General features: G+C 35.9%; 1 protein-coding gene across 2 annotated transcripts in view; it reads right to left on the reverse strand.

Moving 5' to 3' along the window:
- Positions 1-1,644: 1,644 nt before the first annotated feature.
- The window catches only part of SCYL2 (SCY1 like pseudokinase 2), a 41,258-nt gene continuing 22,375 nt past the window's right edge, over positions 1,645-20,527 (reverse strand). For both annotated transcript variants that reach the window (XM_055808771.1, XM_055808770.1), the window contains 10 exons: positions 19,286-19,462; positions 14,865-14,987; positions 13,499-13,612; positions 13,025-13,157; positions 11,089-11,207; positions 10,311-10,411; positions 9,492-9,558; positions 9,271-9,360; positions 8,043-8,162; positions 1,645-7,466 (listed from right to left, as the gene is read on the reverse strand). In XM_055808771.1, the coding sequence (XP_055664746.1) occupies positions 6,816-7,466; positions 8,043-8,162; positions 9,271-9,360; positions 9,492-9,558; positions 10,311-10,411; positions 11,089-11,207; positions 13,025-13,157; positions 13,499-13,612; positions 14,865-14,987; positions 19,286-19,462 (1,695 nt within the window). In that variant the 3' untranslated portion in view covers positions 1,645-6,815. The remainder of the gene's footprint in view (positions 7,467-8,042; positions 8,163-9,270; positions 9,361-9,491; positions 9,559-10,310; positions 10,412-11,088; positions 11,208-13,024; positions 13,158-13,498; positions 13,613-14,864; positions 14,988-19,285; positions 19,463-20,527) is intronic.

The following is a 20,527-nucleotide window of genomic DNA, read 5'->3' on the forward strand; positions in this document are numbered from 1 at the left end:
CCATGACTGCCTTAATGTGCAGCAAGAAAATGCAGTAGAGCCGTAACAATATATTTCATAGGCAGGTGTCCTACAGAGGAAAAAATGAAAAATATTTTTTCAAGTTTATAGTTAACTGGTTTAAAAGTTTATAGTTAACTCTAAATTTCATGCCTAGAATACTTAATAAATTATTTTAGAGCTTGAGGAGTATTTATTTAGCAGCTCTTGGGTCTGTCTGTAAGTAGGAGTTTATTTTTGAACTCCTGGTTTGTAATTTGGGGTAAGTTTGGCACTTGGAATCTACCTTGTGACCCTAAGAGCCAGTTTTCCAATCTACTGAGCAACTGCTGTGGTCTCCAGCTGGGAACATTTGTGCAGGGAGCTTCTGAGACACAAGACAAAGTGCATTTGTGTCTGGCAACATCAAATGAACAATTGTGCATAACTCCTCACAAACAGCCCATTTCCTACACAACTGCATTCCTCACAACTGCAAACTTGGTAACATAACACCGTTCTACAAACACCAACATAAAAAGGATCAACCTAAAGCTCTGGTGTACCACATACCTAAAGGAGGGACTAGAGGTACTTAAGTGATGAAGCACAGACAATTAGCTGCCAGTACTGAAGTATTTCAGGCAAAGAACAATCAACTGCAAAGATCTCCAGCTTTTCCCGTTTCAAGTCTTAGGTTATCTGAATTAATAAAAGAGTTTATCGAACTGTCAATTTTAAGCCCCAGCAAACCTACACAGAACACCTGGATTTCAGCACTTGAGACTTTCCTGCTTAAAGAACAGGTGACAATTACGGATCCTACCAAACTCCAGAAACAGAAGGGACAAAGAGAACATCACCATACTAAAGAACATTCAGGTAAGATCAGGACTGCGAGCTGCTGAGCAACTTGAGGCAGGCATTTTCTCAGCAGGGCGCCATTAAGTATGTCTCCACCTTACTCAAAGTTCCCTCTCTTCTGCTACAATTGACTGAAAGCTGGCACATAACAAGGCTGTATTGCCTTGATGGATACAGCTGGGGAGGTACAAGGATGCTGTCATCCTCAGCAAATGAAAACGAAGAGGGAATTGGAGCCACCTGATGCTACCTTTCCATTTCCACCTAATCCACTTCTTTCTTCTTTTACTCTCCTCCCATACAATCTCTAGCAGACAATACTGCTTCTAAGCAGATCAGATCTCAGGTGTCTCATACTTCATCAATTTATACCATGCAAAAAGCAAAGAACTAGCTTCCTTCAGAGTGCTGCAAACTAAGCCTGACAAAACAGTATCTTGAAACCCAGGTTTACAGAAAGGGCTGGTCTCTGGGTAAACAAGCGGTGAAAACGCAAACTGATCCCTATGTGGCATCAAAACCCCAGATTCTGACATGGGCTTAGTGTGCTTTCAGGAAAAGTAAATGCTAATTTATGGGACATCTAGCGCATCAGTTTTTCCCCAGGACTTTTATTCTTTGCATGAAGGCCATACTTGACCACATTTTACATATGTCTGGACATCAACCATTCTAAGAAATGGAACTCAAAATTACATGGGATAAAATGTATTTCAGACAAAATATACAGTGAGAAAGGTTTCCACATAAGTTACTATTAGTTACTTTTACGGAAATGTTAAATAAAAAGATCTTCCAACGTGAAAATATGAAAAGTTCATTTATTTCCATAGGCAACCTCATTCAGAGTACAAAGTGATATGAATTTCTCAAAACTGTTACTGTACCTTTTACATGTTTTTGAAATAACTGATCTAAAAGTTGATACAAGAATAAATTCGTTTTTGAAGAGCTGTCCAATAAATCTGATACACACTAATGCCATGCTATGACAGTTCTATTTATGAATCACAGCTGACACTACAGTAACATCACTCTATAATCTCATGAGAATCTGAATGTTTTACAATAAAACATAAAACTGCCACTAGTACAGAGACTGTACGATTAGACAAATAGACAAGTATTAAATACTTTGCACAAGGCCTGAGTTCACTATAACACATTTTGATTTACAACTTCATCTCAGAAATCTGTACAGCAGTTAGGATTGTTTCAGAGAACTTAAAGACAATACAACTTCAGGGGTTTAATTATTCTGTTGATAGAAGTGTGAGGCCTGGAAGGCAAGAGGATCTGGTGTATGAATCCAAGGTTTTACTGCCTTGTGTAATTTCCTTGTGAAGCGGTAAAAAACCTAATGGAAAGTAAGGTACAAGGCAGGACCTCACTTGAAAATCAGCTAACTCAACTGAAATTCTCCAGATAGGTTTCCTCGCAGCTATTTCAGAGTAAAAGTTCACAATGAGTATATAAAATGCAGCATATCTCTTAACAAAGACCAAAAAGCATCACATATACAACAGGGTATTATTTCTGTACTCCCCCTTCCTATATTTCTTTCATTGGAAATGGCACAAATCAGTGATATCCCACCCACCCACAATAAAAAACTCCTAATCAATAAACAAAGCTCACTCTAAAGTCCAAAAACTTCACCTGCAATGAGAGATCCAGTGTTCATAAACTTATGGTTTAAAAACTTTCCTTTTCTGCTCATGTCATGTAGATGACAGAAGCAGACTAAGCATGTAAATTTGTAATAGACAACAAAAGCATCATATAATTCTTAGCCTGTATGGAAGCCTTGTGGAATTTGATTCAATTCTACCTTCTCACTTAATCTTTGCTCTTTTGGTGCAATTGAACTGAAAAATCTAAAATCCTATGATCTATACACACACTCACTTACCCATCTAGAGATATACATAACATTGTAACAGGGGTTATAATACAAAAATTAACACACATTTTTCTTACTTTAAAAGGCCATTGGGGTATTTGTTTCATATAAATGTGAAACAGCTGTTGATAAAAAGACAAAACTCAACAGAAGAGGAATGTTTTAAATAATAAGGCTTGAAATGTTGTGCACCTATACATCAAAAAATTCAGCCTTTTACTTGGGGTATTCAGCATCTGTACAGACCTGTAAGGCCCCAACTTTCCCACATTTCTAATTCACATCATCATGGAGAGAAGAAGACACAGTATCTTCATTAAAACAAACTAGGGTATTCCACCCATATTCCTCATAAAATTTCTCTTCCTAGTTCCCAGATAACTGGTGGAATCCTTTACCTTTCAACAGACTCACTCTGGTACTCCTGTCCTGCACAAGCAGGTTCCACAGGCTGTTCTGTGCCTTATTCGCAACACTTGTGTGATGAAAAGGAACAGCAAATCTGCTCCCTCCTCCACCCTTGAAATGCCACTAGTGCCATTTCATTCACTATTTCTCTCAAACCAAATGGAATCAACAGTTCTAATATGGAAAATGCTGCTGTCTTGGGTGCAGTCACGTTCCTTTAGCATACACCAGAGCAGTAAAAGCATAACTGATGCTTATACTTGAGATGTGCAGCTATTTCCACTTCTTTCCTCCTTTTTGTAGTAAATACAATAAATAAAAATCAATTAAAAAATAGGGACTTACTCCCTTACCTTTTCCTCTCCTTTAGTAATGAATATAAGTAAACCAGGTGGGCTGGGCAGTTCAGCCCAGACCCTGTTCTAACTTCCACAGCGGAACAAAGAGCTGCTTACAGTGGTTGCACAGAGTGGAAACTGTAAGGTGATGATATAATCTGCCAGGCTTCCTCTTTTCTATCTTTAAATTAGGTTGAATACAAAGGGCAGAAATCGTGTGTAATTTACAGTATTGTTCAAGGTATTGTAAAAAGAACTTATATCAGGTTACTTTTTCAGTAACAGAAATTGCAATTTCTTAATCAGATACCAATTTCAAACCTGTGTTTTCCATTTTGTTTTGCATTAGGGCTAGACAGTCCCTCTGCTTCAGGCCAAGCTAGATGCTAACACAGCTTTCCATCCAAGACCAGAAACAGAAGACAGCTGGAATGCTCACTCTTGTAACAATGTCCCTTCCTTTTACTCTTTCCCAAACAACAACTTGGATGCAAAGTACAACTGTTGCTCTCAAACAATGGTATTCCCTCTGGCCACAACCTGAGTCTTCCAGCCTCTTGCAGGGCCTCAGAATGACGACTTGTAAGTGGAGAGATCAACTGGACAAGCTTCCTAAAGAAAAACTACTGTAGCAGGAGCCAAGTGACAAATGGCCTTGGTGACTTACCTCTTGCAACTCCTCCTTCCTTTAAGTTAAGAAGGAAGTATTAGAGAACTTCACAAACACCCTGTTTCCTGACACATGAAGTAGGAAGCATTGACAAGGAAGAGGGATTCAACCCTCTCATTTTAACTTATTTTTGCTTTTCTATTTTTCAATAACTGGAAAATTTTGTTATAACTTTTGTAAGCACCCTTTTCAGTTTTCTTTTTTAGAATGACCAGAATAGAGGAACAACAATTGCAGCAAATGAAACCAAAATGATATTCTGAAATATAAATAGGAAAAAAATCATATTACTTGAGCCAGATAAAGATCTTATTCCATAACATTACCACTGCATAGAAGAGCCTCTCTTGATTTGAACTAGTAGGATTTTTTTCACTTTGTTCTTACTAAATGCATTGTATTATCAGATAGCCCATGCCAAAAGCACATACCCCAAACCCCACAGTTTAGGAGGTCTAGTATATAAAATCAGATCAATTTATTTCACTTAATTCTCCCTCCAGTAGGTTAAATTAAAATCCAGTTCTGAAAAGCCCCCAGTCCAGGGGGATCAATGACTGAAACCCCAGATCAGGACACTGACATTTAAGACTGCCTTCACCATGAATATATTAATTTAATACATTGTAGAGTCCTAAAATATGTTATTTTTTAATATAAACTTATTTTCCAAATAATTTAGAGGAATACAGATTCAAGTAATTCTTCAAAGGCTTGCCTTAAGTTACCCTAACGAAACGCAGCTTTCAAAAGTTCACATAAGACATAAGTGTGATTGAGTGTATAGAGTACTAGTAACTGTATATTAACTTCCTAAGTTTAACAGTTCTAGTACTGTACTTATGTGTACACAGATACCTTAAACATAACCTACAATGCTTACCATGAATATTAATAGTACATAAGCATCACAATGTGTTAGGTATTGTTTTCTAAACCACAACTTCACTGGTCCCAGGTATTTTAAAATGGTAGGACTAAGGCAGCAGCTATAATACATAAACAGTTATTCAAGAAATATGCTTAATGCTATTACCGCTTAGAACTGTGGAAATATAACAAAATACAAGTCACATTTACAGCATAAGGCCCTTTGGTTTCTTAAGCAGCAAATGAAAGAACAATTTCTTCAGTGAAAGGCTTTGAAAAATAAAGCATGTAGGCTTTCCATAAAAAAGGTGACTAGTTCTTTCCTTTTCAAAATAGCCAGCTATAGTCTTCAAAATATTATGTAAGAAAGCTCCTGAAATTCCTAGGAAAGAAAAAGTTAAAACCAACAGTAGTATCCAACAGAGTAGAGATTCTATCATGGGCAAGCTGAACATACACCTTCCGGGAAGTAGAAGAAACTACTGTTTGGATTTCTGGAGAGCTTTATTAAATTTGAAGTAATACAATAAAAAGGACCTGAAATACCTGTGTATTTACCATATATTCTAGAGCTTACAAATCCACATTTAAGAACTCACTTCATACTAATTTATCCTTCACGAGGACCCGAGTTAAAACAAAATTCAAATGAAACAGTTTATTCCAGTCAAGGCAATTTACGGCAGTTTGCTTTTTCACACAACTATGTGCAACTCGTATGAGGAAATCCTTTTCTATCTTCTCAATGGAGCCAAAAACTATAAAGTAATTAAAGATATTTCTGTGTAACTAAACAGTGTGTGATTAGTTACACAGAATTGTTTGGTTACACAGCTGGGGCAGTCAATGTGAATTTTACAGAAAACATTCTTTTTAGGAGGTTCCGTAACTACTCACAATCTTTTTTCCACACCTGTTAGATAGATACTGTTAGAAGCAGTATCAAATTAGCCAAAACACTGAAATATATAATAAATGCGATCAAGTCACCACATGTATTTTAAAATCTTAAAGTGGTATGTTGCTTTTGCTATGGGGCTGGTAACAGGGATCTGGCATTATGAAAGAGGTTGTAAAACGAGCATGACCATTTGAGCAGTGTTCTCACTCTGTCCAAAACTTGCAGAAAATTTTAAAACAATTTCTTATGCCTCCTGAATCTTGCTGTAGTTCACTGTCACATTGATGCTAACTATCTTATAAAAGAAGAAAGTAAAATTATTTTCTTTTCTTAGCCCCTTACACAGTTACCAGTTAGAGATCTTTCTATGTAACATGGCTATCAAAATTTTTGAGGGGAAAATGACAGTTTGCACCAAATTCAGGCAACACAAATCACCAATAAGAATTTAGCAGATACTGAAAGGACTGGGCTGCAGGGTTGCATTCACTAGCATTACCCCCTAAGGATTTTTAATGAACTTAAACAAAATTTTGTAGGAAATTTCATAGGAGTTGATTGATCACACTTCTGAATAATTCTGAAATACTTAACTTGTTCCTTTTCATCTGAATATATGCATCCTACCTTCAGCGCTCTGATGTTCGGTAAAGAGACAGGAAATCTTTAGCACGTAAGATGACTTTGCACTTAATGCAATTCCACTGCAGTACCAGGTGAATGCAATCAATATCAGTCTTTTTTCCAGTGCAAAAGTCTTCACTGTGCTGGGTTGAAAGTTTCCCCAAGTCATGCTTTTACTAATCAAAAAAAGATGTTAATCAGCTTACCCATGATCCAAATTTCATCAATCTTTGAAAGAAGAAAACAAAACAAAACATTTTACCCAAAAAGATCTTTTAAGTCATTACTAGCTGAGCTGCTGTTTGCCATTGTGTTTGCTGGCTGTGCAAAGTTCTGAGGAGCAAAGAAAGGATTACCCTGTATACCAAAGCCAGGCTGTCCTATCACGTTCATCTGAGGCCCCAAGGCTGAACTGCTTGCATTTGGGGACCCTTGTGGGGGTACAAACTGATTAACCCACTGGCTTGATTTCTGTTGAGCCAACTGTTTCATGCTAACTTTGGGTTTCTGAGGACCAAAAAGGTTATCTAAAGGAGACATATCTGGGGGTCTGTTTTGTTGTGTCAGTGGACAGATTGCAGACGCAGCATTCATAGGACTGTAATTTGGCATATTGGCAGTTGGTACAATGTTCATCTTGGTTGTTCCTGCTGCACTTGGACCACTGAAGAAATTCTGAGTGGGGGGACCGGCTCCCATACTGAATCCAGCAGTCTGAAAACCCATATTAGTATTTAGTCCGTTTGTTATATTTCTCTTTGTGTTGTCAACAGCTGATGAAAATCCCATGCCAACACCCATAGAAGGGACAGAAGAGAAGCTGTTTGAAGATGCAACTTTAGCTTTGTTGATAGAATGGCTAGTCAAAGATGACATGTTATCTATCAAGGTATCTGTCAAGTCTCTTGTCTGCAAAATAGATAAAATGAAATTAAATACTTTTTCTGTATAACATTCTAGCAACAGTCTTTATCATTGTTCCTGCAGAAGTGGCATTCATTTTTCAGAAACTGGAATTTACTGCATGGAACTGGACACGAAATGTAATTATACACAAGAGAAATAGGTTATTTTTGTTCTTTGCTACTTAGAGCTGATTGCTATACAACTTTAATTTGACAACTAAGACTATACATGAAGTACTACCATAACCACTTGCTTACATACCCATTTCTATACCCCCTTCCCCTTTATATATTTAGTTAATAAACTCTTCAGAGCAAAACCTTTTCCAGTGTGTGTTCTTCCCTTCTTCTAGAATAATGGCCTTCCAATAATAATACTTTTGGAATCTCCTGAAATTTAAAAAGTGGGAAACATTGCTAACAATACAAATGGAAGGCAGATAAATATTTATTATAGTTTTCCCAGCTGTGCCATCGTACCACTAGTGAAAACAAGGGTGACTCACAGGAGGAAAAAAAATGCTAAATGCATATAGCACTTGAAAGAAAAAAGCATCACAGCTCCAGTGTTCTTTCTCACCTGCTTCACGGGAGGTGTTATTGCAGTTGCTTGTGGCTTAAGAGGTTGCTGACTTTTCAGTTTTTGCACCTGCTCTTGCTCTTTAGCTAACTTTTGCTTCTCTTCAAGTGTAAGTGATGCCTTTAAAAGAGTAAGTACTGATACTAAGTTGCACAGAATGGTTATTCTTACATTGGTATTTTCATTTCATGCACAGCCCTGTCATTTCAATAATATGTGGTAGAACAATATATATTATTTATACAAAACAGAAATGGATGAGCACAAAATCTATTATAATATTAATTATATTGCTAAAAAGTACTTAAAACAAATAACTACAATATTAGAAGTAGCATAATGAGAAATATGGGCAGATCTTAAATAAAGAGGTATCACAACAAAACCATTTTAGCATACTGTTCTTAATGCTGGGCATAAGAAAAAGTGTTCTTCACAGTTTTTGGTTTTATATGGTTACCAACCGGCACTTGATACAGAACTGCAACTGACCATGGAGCTGGAAAGGGAATTTTATTTTACTATTGCTTAAGAGGTTTTTCAGGATTTAAACTCTACTTTTTTTAATGATGAAGGATAAAATCATGAAATCATTCCCCCACAGTCTAAAATTAGCAAGAGGGTTCAGATAACTAGAAATGGAAATGGTAAAATGTAGAGATCCTGGGGAACCATTTACCTAATTAGTATCATGAAAAGAATTTTACAATATTTATGCTTATGTTTAATATTCTGTCATGTCATGGTTCTTCTTTGCTTCTTGTATTTATCTGTATATTCATTTTCACTATAACTTTGAATTACATAGTAAATCTTAAGTCTGCTAACTACATGAAATTCTACATTTTATCTTCATCTCTGCAATTTTATAACAGTTGCCCATTTCCATTTTCCTATCTAAATCCACTGCTGAAGTTTCAGTTTCATTGAAATCTATAATTAAGGAGAAACAAAGTGACCAAAAATTTATAATCCTAACTGCTGCCTACTTTGTACAAAGCTATTTTCAAGGAAAAGCTTTCACAGAAATTCAAGGAAATGATTTGAAAATTTTTCAGTGGACCTTCATATGTGATTATATACAGTGCTGTGCTATACAAAAGTAGTTAGTTTTTCTTTTAAAGCTTTAAATATGATAAATACGTTCACATACTCTTTTTATGCAATTTTATCAGCCTTGTATTAAACACATGGATGCAACAGAATCCCAAAACAAAGTAAAACACACCTTTTTCTGTTTTGATGACATCTCATTCTCTTTACTATCAGATCCACTAGTTAGAAGATCAGTTCCACTAGTATTAAATACCTTGTCAATCTGTTTAAGTTCAAAGAAAGAAAATGTAGTTATTTGAAATGCTGTAACTTAACGTAACATAAATATTGACTAAGTAATTTTAAATTTGAGATTTCTGTATGTAAGTAATGCAATAAAATACTGTCACTTACCTGATTACCTGTACTACTAGATCTTGCCTCCTCAGACACACTCATTTGGTTAGCTATATCCAAAGATCTAAATAGTGCAGAGTATAAATATTATTAAAAGATAACTTTGCAGTCACATCCACAACACTAATTCAGCAGTGCAGATTATTTTTCTGCATTTAAACAGTAACAAAAAATTGCATTATGAAAGCACTGCCATTTTTATAGAATGCCTGTAGGAGACTGCAAAATTATAATATTCTAAATTGTAAAGGTTTCCCAATGATTATTTCACATGGTCTTAGCTCCTCCTTTTGAACAAGGTGACACAGACTTTAGGTAGCCCAATTTAATTTGTCTCAGAAATATCAGCTTGTATCAGACTCCATAAAACAGCCCTCCACATCTTCAAATATCACAGCCTTCTAAAAGGCTGCAATGTTTATGTTTCTTCAGCATGGTTTATTTCTCAGCAATTACAGAAAAGCAACTTAACATATAGAAAGCAAGACATAAACTGTTCTAATGGAGCCCAGTATGAACTTTTATGTTTAATGAATTAAAAATTACTGACTCTAAAAGAATAAAGCGTGACTGAACTGTATAAAAGCAAAATATTTTACTCTATAAAGCCACTAACATCACAACATTATTACCACTCTAGGACTTATAAATCTTCTGACAACTGTGCTCATCTGAGGAAATTCTTGACTGCTGAACTAAGAATTACCTAGATTATTTTTTATTGTTATGGCTAGAGTTTTCTCACATTTGCTAAAAGCTAACTGACATTTATCTCTGCTCACTTGTTCCTTATCTAATACAAAAATAAACACTTACTTCTGTTGCTCTTGCATGACATGAAGTTGCTCAAGTTTTGTTTTATGCTCTGCCTCCAATCTATTAAGCATATCTTTTATCACACAAATAAAAGAATTGAACTGAAAAAGAAATATACAAGAAATTTGGATTTTGCAGTGATGGAATTCAGACACATGTAACTTAAAGGTAATACCTCAAAAAACTTACATTATACAATGTCAGATAAACTGCCGATTTTAAAATAATTTATAATCCACCTTCACTAACTTGCATTAGATACCCAAAACCGAGAAGAGTGTATACTGAAACAGTGAAAAATACGTATGTCTAAAGAAAAACAAAAAGTGGGGCAATGCAGACAAAAAACCCACAGAGATTAATATTACCAGATTCATTTAAAAAAACCCAAAACCTATTAGGTATTCCATTTCCTACTATTTCATAGCAACATGGCTGCAATTCTACATTACCTGCAATATTTACAAACAAAGGGAAGAAACATTAAGATTGTACTTTAGCTTTTAATTTGAATTGTAATTATGTTAGTAGCTAACTGCTTTTGCAGGATATTTGGAAGGTGACAGTATATATTTTGAAACTTTATACCAGTTCAGTTAAATCTACTGAAAAATAACAAGCATTAAACATGCAAATACAGTAATACTGGAAGGTTTTTTTTGTTTTGTTTGTTTTTACAACAGACATACAGCAATGTGTGACTTTTTCTCTGACAACAGTTTAAATTTATTCTCTGCCAATTATGAAGAAAAAGCATGCAAAACAGTCATGTTCCTACCTGATTGAGATTAAGATTGTTCTCAATACTAAGAGGAATCAGATGGGGTAATACTTTTCCTGCAAGTTGTTCTTTGGTAATTCCCAACTTCTTATGAGTAAATGTACATTTGTAAATACCTGGCATACAACATCAAAATAGCAAAAATTGTTTAGTAAACAATGTGAACAAACTCCCAGTAGCTTGCTCAAATATGTATTGATCATCTGAATGTACACCAGCACTGTGTGCAATAAGGGACAACCATGAGCAAGACAGTCGTAACAGCTAAGTACTCATCCACAGCACAAACATATTATAGTAAGAGGCTTTGCTACAGTTCAGAACAAGCGCAAGTCCAAAGTAACACTTGGCAGCTATGAAACCTGGTATTAGTCAATGTATTGTTCTGGTCAGTGATCTGAGAATATGCATCTTGGAACAGACCACGAGCAACTGAGTTACCACAAACTGACAAAGTGCCACTGAGAAACTAAGGGTAGTTCTCTCTCTCCTGGCACATTGAAGTGCCTAGGATTAACTATCACACTGCTCTCTGACTGCATTTTACAAAGACTCTTACCTAGAAGTTTGGGTCTGTGCTACACATAGGATCAGAAATCATGCAGTCTTTATCTGTTCTAAAGCCACTGAAAAAGAATACTGACAGGCATGAGGATTCCAGTGTTAAGCCTACAAGTTCTATAGTGTTTCTAACAGGAAGGTTCCTCTGCTGAAATAGTCCACCTCTGGTGGCAGACACTGAACATAGTAGCATAAAGGAAAAAGAGACTTTCCTTACTTTCTATGGTTAGTATTAGAACAGAGCTGTCAGCTGGCCAAAGAGGATACCACATACAAGATGGAAGGTATTATGATTCCAGAAAAAAGGAGAGCCTGAGTATATAAAATTGATTTCAGCCAATCATTTCCAAACTAGGGTTCGCTTATCCACTGTATCCGAGTAGAATTCTGGAGTAATGCAACTAATGTAAAAGACACTATCCCTCGTTCTCAGTCAGCAAATACAAATCAAAGCTGTAAGGATTAAGGGAAACAGGCAGCTTTAGATCGGTACCGACAGATGCCTTCTCACTGATTTTAAGCAAATCAAAATAATGCTGCCATCACGTACTATTACAATGCTTAATGAAGGCTGTTGCTGGTACAGCTCAACTGTTACAAATGCCTTCTGTCTACTGCTTCAGCGTCAGTAAGAGAAAGGGTCAGTGTCTTCCAGACGGCCATGCAGGCACCTCTGTTTCTTGGCAGTGGCTCTGGTCACCTGGTCTCCTTGAGCCCATTCAAGTTATTGAAATCACACATCCTGAGTTAGGCGAGCACCTGAGTGGCACTAGGAAAGCACAACTGCGAGTAAGGCCTCCCCTCCCAGAAGTAACAAGCCATTAGGCATTTTTAGCTGTTTTGTGAAACCTCACCCAGACTACGCTCCATTTCAGTGCAAAGGCAGCCATGTTTGTTTACATGTCCAACAAAATGAGTCTAACAAAACCTGCAGTGAAGAGCAATAGATTTGTAGACAACCATTTATAGCATCTGACATGCAAGAGTGGTAAGAGAAGGCAACATAACACCTTAAAGTCTCCAGCAAGGTGCTCAGTATCTGAAAGACGACAGATCATATACTCTTCTGAGGAAAACAGCCTCTCTGGTTGTGTGGACCATACAGACTATGAAAGTGTCACAGCCCAAGAACTGCAATGAGCAGTCAGAACTACACTGGGTCTTGAAGACCACAAATATAGGTACTAGTGTTCAGAAGTACCAGCAATACATAAGGTAACTGAACAGGGGCATACTGAAGAACCAGAAACAAGAAGTTTTTAATAGTCATTTGAGCAATACACTATGTAAACATTATCAATGATAACACAGAAAGCTCTCAGATCTGCAACATCAAAGCAAAAAAGAGGAGAAAGTTAAAAGCATTAATTACCTAAAATTCCCATTAGCACTGCAGGTTCCTTGGATGGAATTTGTTGTAGAAAAGGTAAAATATCATCAAGCACAAACCATTTATCCAAGTACTCCAAAATCTTGCCTAAACACACTAGTGAGTTTACTCGGACCTGTGAAGTATCATAAGAATTAAACTCTTTACCATATTTTTGCCTAAGAACAAAAAAAACGTACAAAACTTACACTTAGAAGAAAGCAGGTGCTACTAAAACTACAACGGAACACAATTCAACAATTTCAAAATATTATTAAACAGAATAAGCTGTTAACAACTTTAAATGCTGTTAGACTAAAAAATTAAATGGTGCTTTTATATTTGTAAAGGGTAAAAAAAGTCTCAAGAAGAAATCAGAGCACATTGATGGGCTTTTCTTTAAAGACACAACAGAAAGCAAACATAAATAAAGGTAACATTCTGAGGACTGAGAGATAAAATTATTAGGATACTTACAGCAAGAGAAGAAGTTTGCAAACATGCATTTTTAATTCTTGGAATTAATGAGTTTTTCATTGATGGGTAATCTATTAAATTGGCAAACGTGGGAATTATGTTTAGGCAAAGCTCCTATAAAAAAAAATTCCCCATAAGTTCAAAAAGAAACATGCATGTTTATTACAAAATTAGTATTATATTACTCAAGATCAACATTAGTTTAAAATGTCTTTTTAAGCCTTCCTTTTACAGAAATACTAAGGAAATATTATGTTCAACTAAGCTGACAACCTATCAGACTCACGTAAAACCAGCTAGAATAATAAAGCATCATGATATATATATAGAAGCTTGGAAATGGATTTCAGAAAGAGTATTCACAAATTTCTAATAAAGTATTTGGACAGCAAGAATACCTTGCATTTTCACAGAACACCTTTATATATAACTTTTATTACATCAAACTGTAACATTTTCCTGTATAAGTCAAGCAAACCTGAATGAGTACTACCAACACTGCAGCAGCACAATGATAAGCTGAGAGATAAAAGAGCGTATTCAAGATTAAACATACAAAAGCAACAGAGAAAAAAACCACACCGATTTCAGCTCAATCTCAAAAAATAAGAGACATATTAAGTATATGTTGCAAGTAAATACCTGAAAACCAAATTAATGATGCAGGAAAAAACCTCACACCAGATAATTAGAAACCAAAACCTTTCTCCATAATATTGCAAAGGTTTTGCAAAGGTAAAAGTCACACTGGATTATCCAAATCCTTAATAATTTATCTCCCCCTCCCATTCCTGACTGCCTTTGGGTAACTGGAAGTTAATTCCCATAGAAGAATGATTTAAAGAAAAAAAACACCCAAACCTTAGAAAGGTAGAGAAAGCACAAAGAGAAAAATTAAAATATAGATCCATAAAAATGTCACCAGAAGGTATATTAATATGATTTTACAGCAAATTAGGCCTTCCAAGGTAACTGTCAGCACATATTCTTACCAGCAGAACCTCAGAGTAAGCTACCCCTCAGTGATTGGTAAGGCATGCATGCCCACATAGTTTCATAGTTTCTGCTGCACAGGCAATGTAGTATAAATGCACATTCTACTTTTCTATGGTGGCTAGTAAGAATTTGGGATAAAAGCATGAGAACAACAGCCAAACAGTTAGTCTCTGGAAAATAAGGGAACCAAATTTTATTTTACTAAAACAAATTTTCTTTGTTAAAACATTCATCTGTTTCAACACTCAGGAACATTACACAGCTTTATAATTTTTTTCAAGTAAACAAACATATGAGTATAGAAAAAGTTGGCATAGCACCTTAAAGAAAAGGGAAAAAAAGTTTTAAGTAAAGGCTGCAATTACTATACCTGGATCTGAATTGAAGGTGCTTCCAAGGCTCTATAAACCATTGGTAAAACACTGTTCTTTATTTCATCTGGTGGAGTTTTGGTTAGAAGCAAGTCCATTTTTTGCAGGAAGATCAACAAGATCTATTAGAAGTACAATTCAACAGTCAGAAGTTTTACCTCCAGAAACATTAATTATAAGTTAAAGTGTGTTGTATCATATCATAAGAACTTCAGAAGTTTTCTTATAACTCATTAAATGTGATCACTTACCATGTTGCTTGCCTGAAGGCATGGAAGACAAAAAACACTGACATATTATTGAATTTTAAAAACAGCAAATACAAATCAAACAAAATATGCATGTTCTAGACTAATCCTTCTGAAATAAGAAATCATAATGGATAAGGAATTCCTGTTTCTATTTACAACATGGTCTTTTTTTAAAATTCACCCACAGAAAATCTTTATACATGCATCACTATTGAAAAATCTAAACTTTCAAAAACCTATGGCTCAAATGCTGTCCTCAGAGCATTTGACCATACCTCCACAGATAAAAGCTGTAATCCCTCTGTATCTAGAATCAAAACAGGGATACAATGAAAAGAATATTATAGCTACTATATGCACACAAAATAATTTTATTCTATTTCACATGGGAATTGTGTATCATAAAATGAAAAATCCCAAACAAAAAAAAAATCATATCATGTTAACCTAAAAAGCAACACTAGAATAACATATTTACACAGTGGGATTCACCTTGCTCAGGCTTAGCCATCTAAAAGTTAGCTGCTATTCCAAATTACTCATGCAGGCTCAGTCTCCAACAGAGCGAGCTATGTAACAACTCATGACACTGTCTTGATAGGTCAGACAACTTCCTACAGGTGACACTGACTATCCATTGATATCTAGACTCCTTCTCAAGAACAGGTTAGGCTAGATTGATAAATCGTGGTGAATGCTATCGCAATAATAATAAAGGGCCAAATATTTCATAGGAGGGAAAGATTTCAATTTTTAAGCCTAAAAATACATAGCAATCAGTGCTTGTATGCCAAATAAACAGCAGCATCAAAGTGTAGAAATACAAGTGTACCAAGACCACATTACAAGTCTCCCCCTTTCATTTGCTTTCCTTTACAGGGAAGAAAAATAAAATATTTTAAACCGTAGTTAATGTGTTTTCTTATAGCATATTTACAAGTACCTAAACTGTACACATACACACACAGATTCATTCATTCTGTGAACCTTGATTCTGATGCAATATCCCCAAATTTGGGAAGATTAGGGTGAGATTGACCAAATCAGTTTTAAAGTTAGATTTTATAATTATTCTTCAATAAAGAATTTTATTTGTCCTAAACTTGGATTTTTGAAACCTACACCCGCTCATAACACTGTTCTCTTGTCTAGCAACCATGTAATACTGTGGCATGACAGTTTCTATGTTAGTTAAACATAACAGTTTTGGAGAAGGATCATTAGATTTGTTTTGCAAATTTGAAAAGGGCATGAATGAAACCTGACTTAACAACTAGTAAAGCTCCTTTAAAATAAGAACCAGATGTTTGAACATACAACAGACTGCTTTTAAGTTAAACATTGTACTACACAGTCATTTAGATTCCACAGAAGTATTTCTACTGTTTTCCACTGGCTGTCAATGCTTTTCAATTAAGGTAACACAAAGCTGAATTGGTTTTGGTATCTACCTGTCTAACTAGAATGTAGTTCACACTGTTCCAATGAACCCTTTTTAGTTTTGGCTTTTTAGGGTCATATTTGATACTTTAAATCTATTTAAATAGAAACTAAGATGTTACAGTCACAGATTCACACATATCATCTAATAAGCAGCAGCGACGGCACTCTAAACGATAATGCTAAAGTGTTTCATTCATTAACACAGAGCCCAGTACTTTTCAGGGTACACTTTGGCGTACTGAATTAGAAAATTAATTTACAGCACATCATATGCTAACTCTCTATGGATTCCCCTAGATATAAATTAAGGATTTGTCTACACTGGGAAGTTATATCAGACTAAGCCAGGATGTTAATTTACAGCTGCCCTGGTTTCAGCTGGGATAGCATTAATTTTCTTCATAGTAGCTGGTACAGCACTGTGTTTTGGATAGAGTATAAGAATAATGCTGATAACACATGGATGTTTAGTTGTTGCTAAGTAGTGCTTACTCTAAATAAAGGACTTTCCCAGTTTCCCACACTCTGCCAGTGACCAGGTGCACAGGAAGCTGGGAGGGAGCACAGCCAGGACAACTGATGGGAACTAGCCAAAGGGCTAGTCCATACCATAGAACATCATGCCCAGCATATAAACTGGGGGGGAGTTGGCTGGGGCTGGCTAATCGCTACATGGGGACTGGCTGGGCAGTGGTCAGCAGATGCTAAGCAATTGCATTGTGCATTTGGGGTTTTTTTCCCCTTTGAGTTTTATTACTCTCTCCTCTCTCCGTTTCATTACTATTACTATTGTTACTGTTACTATTACTATATTTTATTTCAATTCATAAATTGGTCTTAGCCCACAAGTTTTACTTTTTTCCCTGATTCTCCTCCCCATCCCGCTGGCAAGGGGTCAGGGGTGTGGGGGTCGAGGGAAGTGCGCAAGCGGCTGCGTGGTACCCAGCTGCCTGGGGTGAACCATGACAACAGCACACCTGCTACTCCATGCTAACTCCAATAGGATGATATGAATGAGTAGTTTAACTAAATATTCCATTCTCATACTATAAATCCCCTCACACAAAGACGTTGTGAACACTGGATAACAATTTCTTCATACTGAATTACAGCAGCTTCCCAAGTCGAGTATCCTATGAAAGCTAAGGAACAGGCCCCTCATATAAATCTAAAACATCTTGAGAGAGCATTTGGAAGAAACACTAGCACCTTCCCTGTCCACCCCTCTCTGTGTGATACAAATACACATTGTTGCCTAGCGCAAGGAGGGTCAGATCTGGAATTCTGTCCTCTGGCATTTTGAACCTTTGCATTTTTTTCCGCAATTCCTGGTATATTAACTTCGAAAACCTGTCCTAGATTACTTAAACTTTGCTATACTAGTAAGACCCTAGAAGTAATAGTGGAATGAGCTATCTAGTATACTTAGTGTGCATTAAAAATGTCAACATAAGAATGTAATACATAGTATCTAGAAAGCTACAGAAAAGCTTGGCAAAGCTCACTCTTTATGACCCCAAGTCTGTATTTTGCTCCTCTAATTTCTCAAGAAATAAACCAGCTTTTGTGCACATTATGCTCCAGATGCAACTTTGAGACAAACCTTTTGCAGTGAGGACTATCTCACAAGTCTGGTATTAAAGTTAGAAAAACACAATGTTACCTTTTATGATGAAACAGCACAAATAAGGTATTCACTGGCTTTCAGTTGGTTAGATGTTTAATTTTTTCAAGACAACAACAAAGCTAACATAAAGCCTCAGTATACCAAAGGTAAATGGCATTAAGTAGTTCTAATTTTCTGAGGTACTCTCAGTTAAATATTTGTCCCCTTTCCCCCTTCCCCAGTATGCAAGTTCTCTGATCTTGTTTTCTGAAACTCAGAAGGTCTACTTTCGCACTCCTACGTTTATCTTGCCCCTTAAGTGCTCTGCAGAGAAGTAACAGCATCCAGCAATAAAATAAGTTGAACTAGAACAAATGCGTAGCTGTCTTATCTGTGGAGGCACAATGCCTAACTTTGTCACAGAATTCTCAGGGATCATCATGCACGTGGCGTTGACAAAAGGATGTGTTTTTTCCTTTGCAGTAATGATAATGTCTTACTACTTTTACACATGTAAAAAACAGAAAAGGTCTATTTTATTTAGACAATATGTTTGTCAAATAAAATGATAAAAATTTCACAAATTCATGCACAGCCCTCAAATAAACACTATTTTATTATCAGCAATGAGAAGCACTTCAGAGTGTCAAAATTATAACTTTTCCACCTTGTGATCCCAGTGTCAGCAATCTGGATACAAGAAAAAAAAAATCATAGGTTCAGCTACTGGTAGAACATATGTAAATATTTTACTGTACCACCCTTCTCAGATTGCCTACATGAGTGATCAAATAGTTATAAATTTATCTTCTACAACCAACCAAAAATAAGAATTGAGTGATAAATTAAGTGTTTTCTTTTTTGCTAATCTAAACTCATCTATAAATGCAAATATTCCCTCAGAAAACCCATCTAAAGAAGCAGGGGTAGAGGCTTTGTGAATTTCCTGGAAAAAATCTATTTCATATGAATCAAGACTGACTGCCTGGACAACTACATGACAGGCTGGGCAATCTGTGTGAGCTGGAAAAGGGAAATAGAACAAATAGTAATTTTTCAGGGGAAAAAAAAAAAACCAACCACACCAAAGAGAAAAACTGTAATCTGAATATTAACATACCTGGATTGGTTCTTGCTGCTTAAAAACAGGACCAAGATCAGGCAGAATGAGCCTGATATATTCTTCTTTGGTGCATTCTTCAGCAATTAGGAGAACGTTAGGCAATACAAAGGGTACCATATCAGGATTCACAAATTCAGAAGTCAAGCAAGGCAAAATTCGCTGAATTATAACACGCTAAAAGAAAAACAAAACCAAGCATGCATCACATTGTACTGCATTGCAGTAAGTTACCATTGTGACAGCTCAACAGCTTTCGTACTAACCTGATACTTGCAAAAAAGCAGGCAGATAACTTTCAGTTTTGAACTCTCATTTTCACCGTATACTTTAGCTAATTCACACTGTGCTACTTTGCTTACTTTTCTTGCACTCGAAACATAACTGGAGACTATAACAACTATGAAGGTGAACAAAACCCAATTAGCTGTACAGAAAATACAAGCTTCAGCCACATAGATGAATTATGAATACGTCATTCTATATGCTTTCTTAAAAAAAGACCCTAGCACCCCAAAAAATTAATCATTTTTTCAGTACCCCATTACTCACTAACCAAACACATAATCCCATAAAACTCCAGGTACATTTCCTAAACTGGATTTTGCTGACAAAATAAGTATGCAGTGATTGTCTAACTGTAGAGTCAGACATCCTTAAGTGCTTTTAAATTCAATAAAGAGAAATACACAGTTCAAGGGTACACTCCCTTCCCTCATAAAATATACTTTCATGATAGAAAAAAAAATTAATGCCTTAAAGATGATTAGGTCAATCAGTGGCTGTCTAAAGTTAGGTGAAACACATCCCATCTATTTCCAAATTCAAAGCATCGATGATTTCTGATCAAAGGAAAAAATTACTAAATTAAAAAGAAGACACTATTAAACATGAAGCCTGAATTTTGCACTGTGTAATTAAAAAAAGGATTAAAAATAAATTTAATGCAATGGTTGAGAAGCTCAGCTATTCTATTATGCATTAAACTAACCCTTTTTTTCTATTACATATGCTTTATGCTTTACATACATTAAAGAATACCACAAAAGGAAAAGGAGTCAGTCTAGATGTAGTGCCTAACGCTACACACAAAAAATCTGTATTGACAGACATTTGCTGCTCAGGTTTCTGAGCACTGCTAGCACAAGAAAGCACTTAGTCTATTGAGGGAAGGCAGCTTTGCGTCATCCAATGTTAAGGTACTGCCTTGCTATAAAAAAACTTGAAGCAATCTTATTGGGA

This window comes from Falco peregrinus, chromosome 6 (genome assembly GCF_023634155.1).
Source record: "Falco peregrinus isolate bFalPer1 chromosome 6, bFalPer1.pri, whole genome shotgun sequence".
NCBI classification, from domain to species: Eukaryota; Metazoa; Chordata; class Aves; order Falconiformes; family Falconidae; genus Falco; species Falco peregrinus.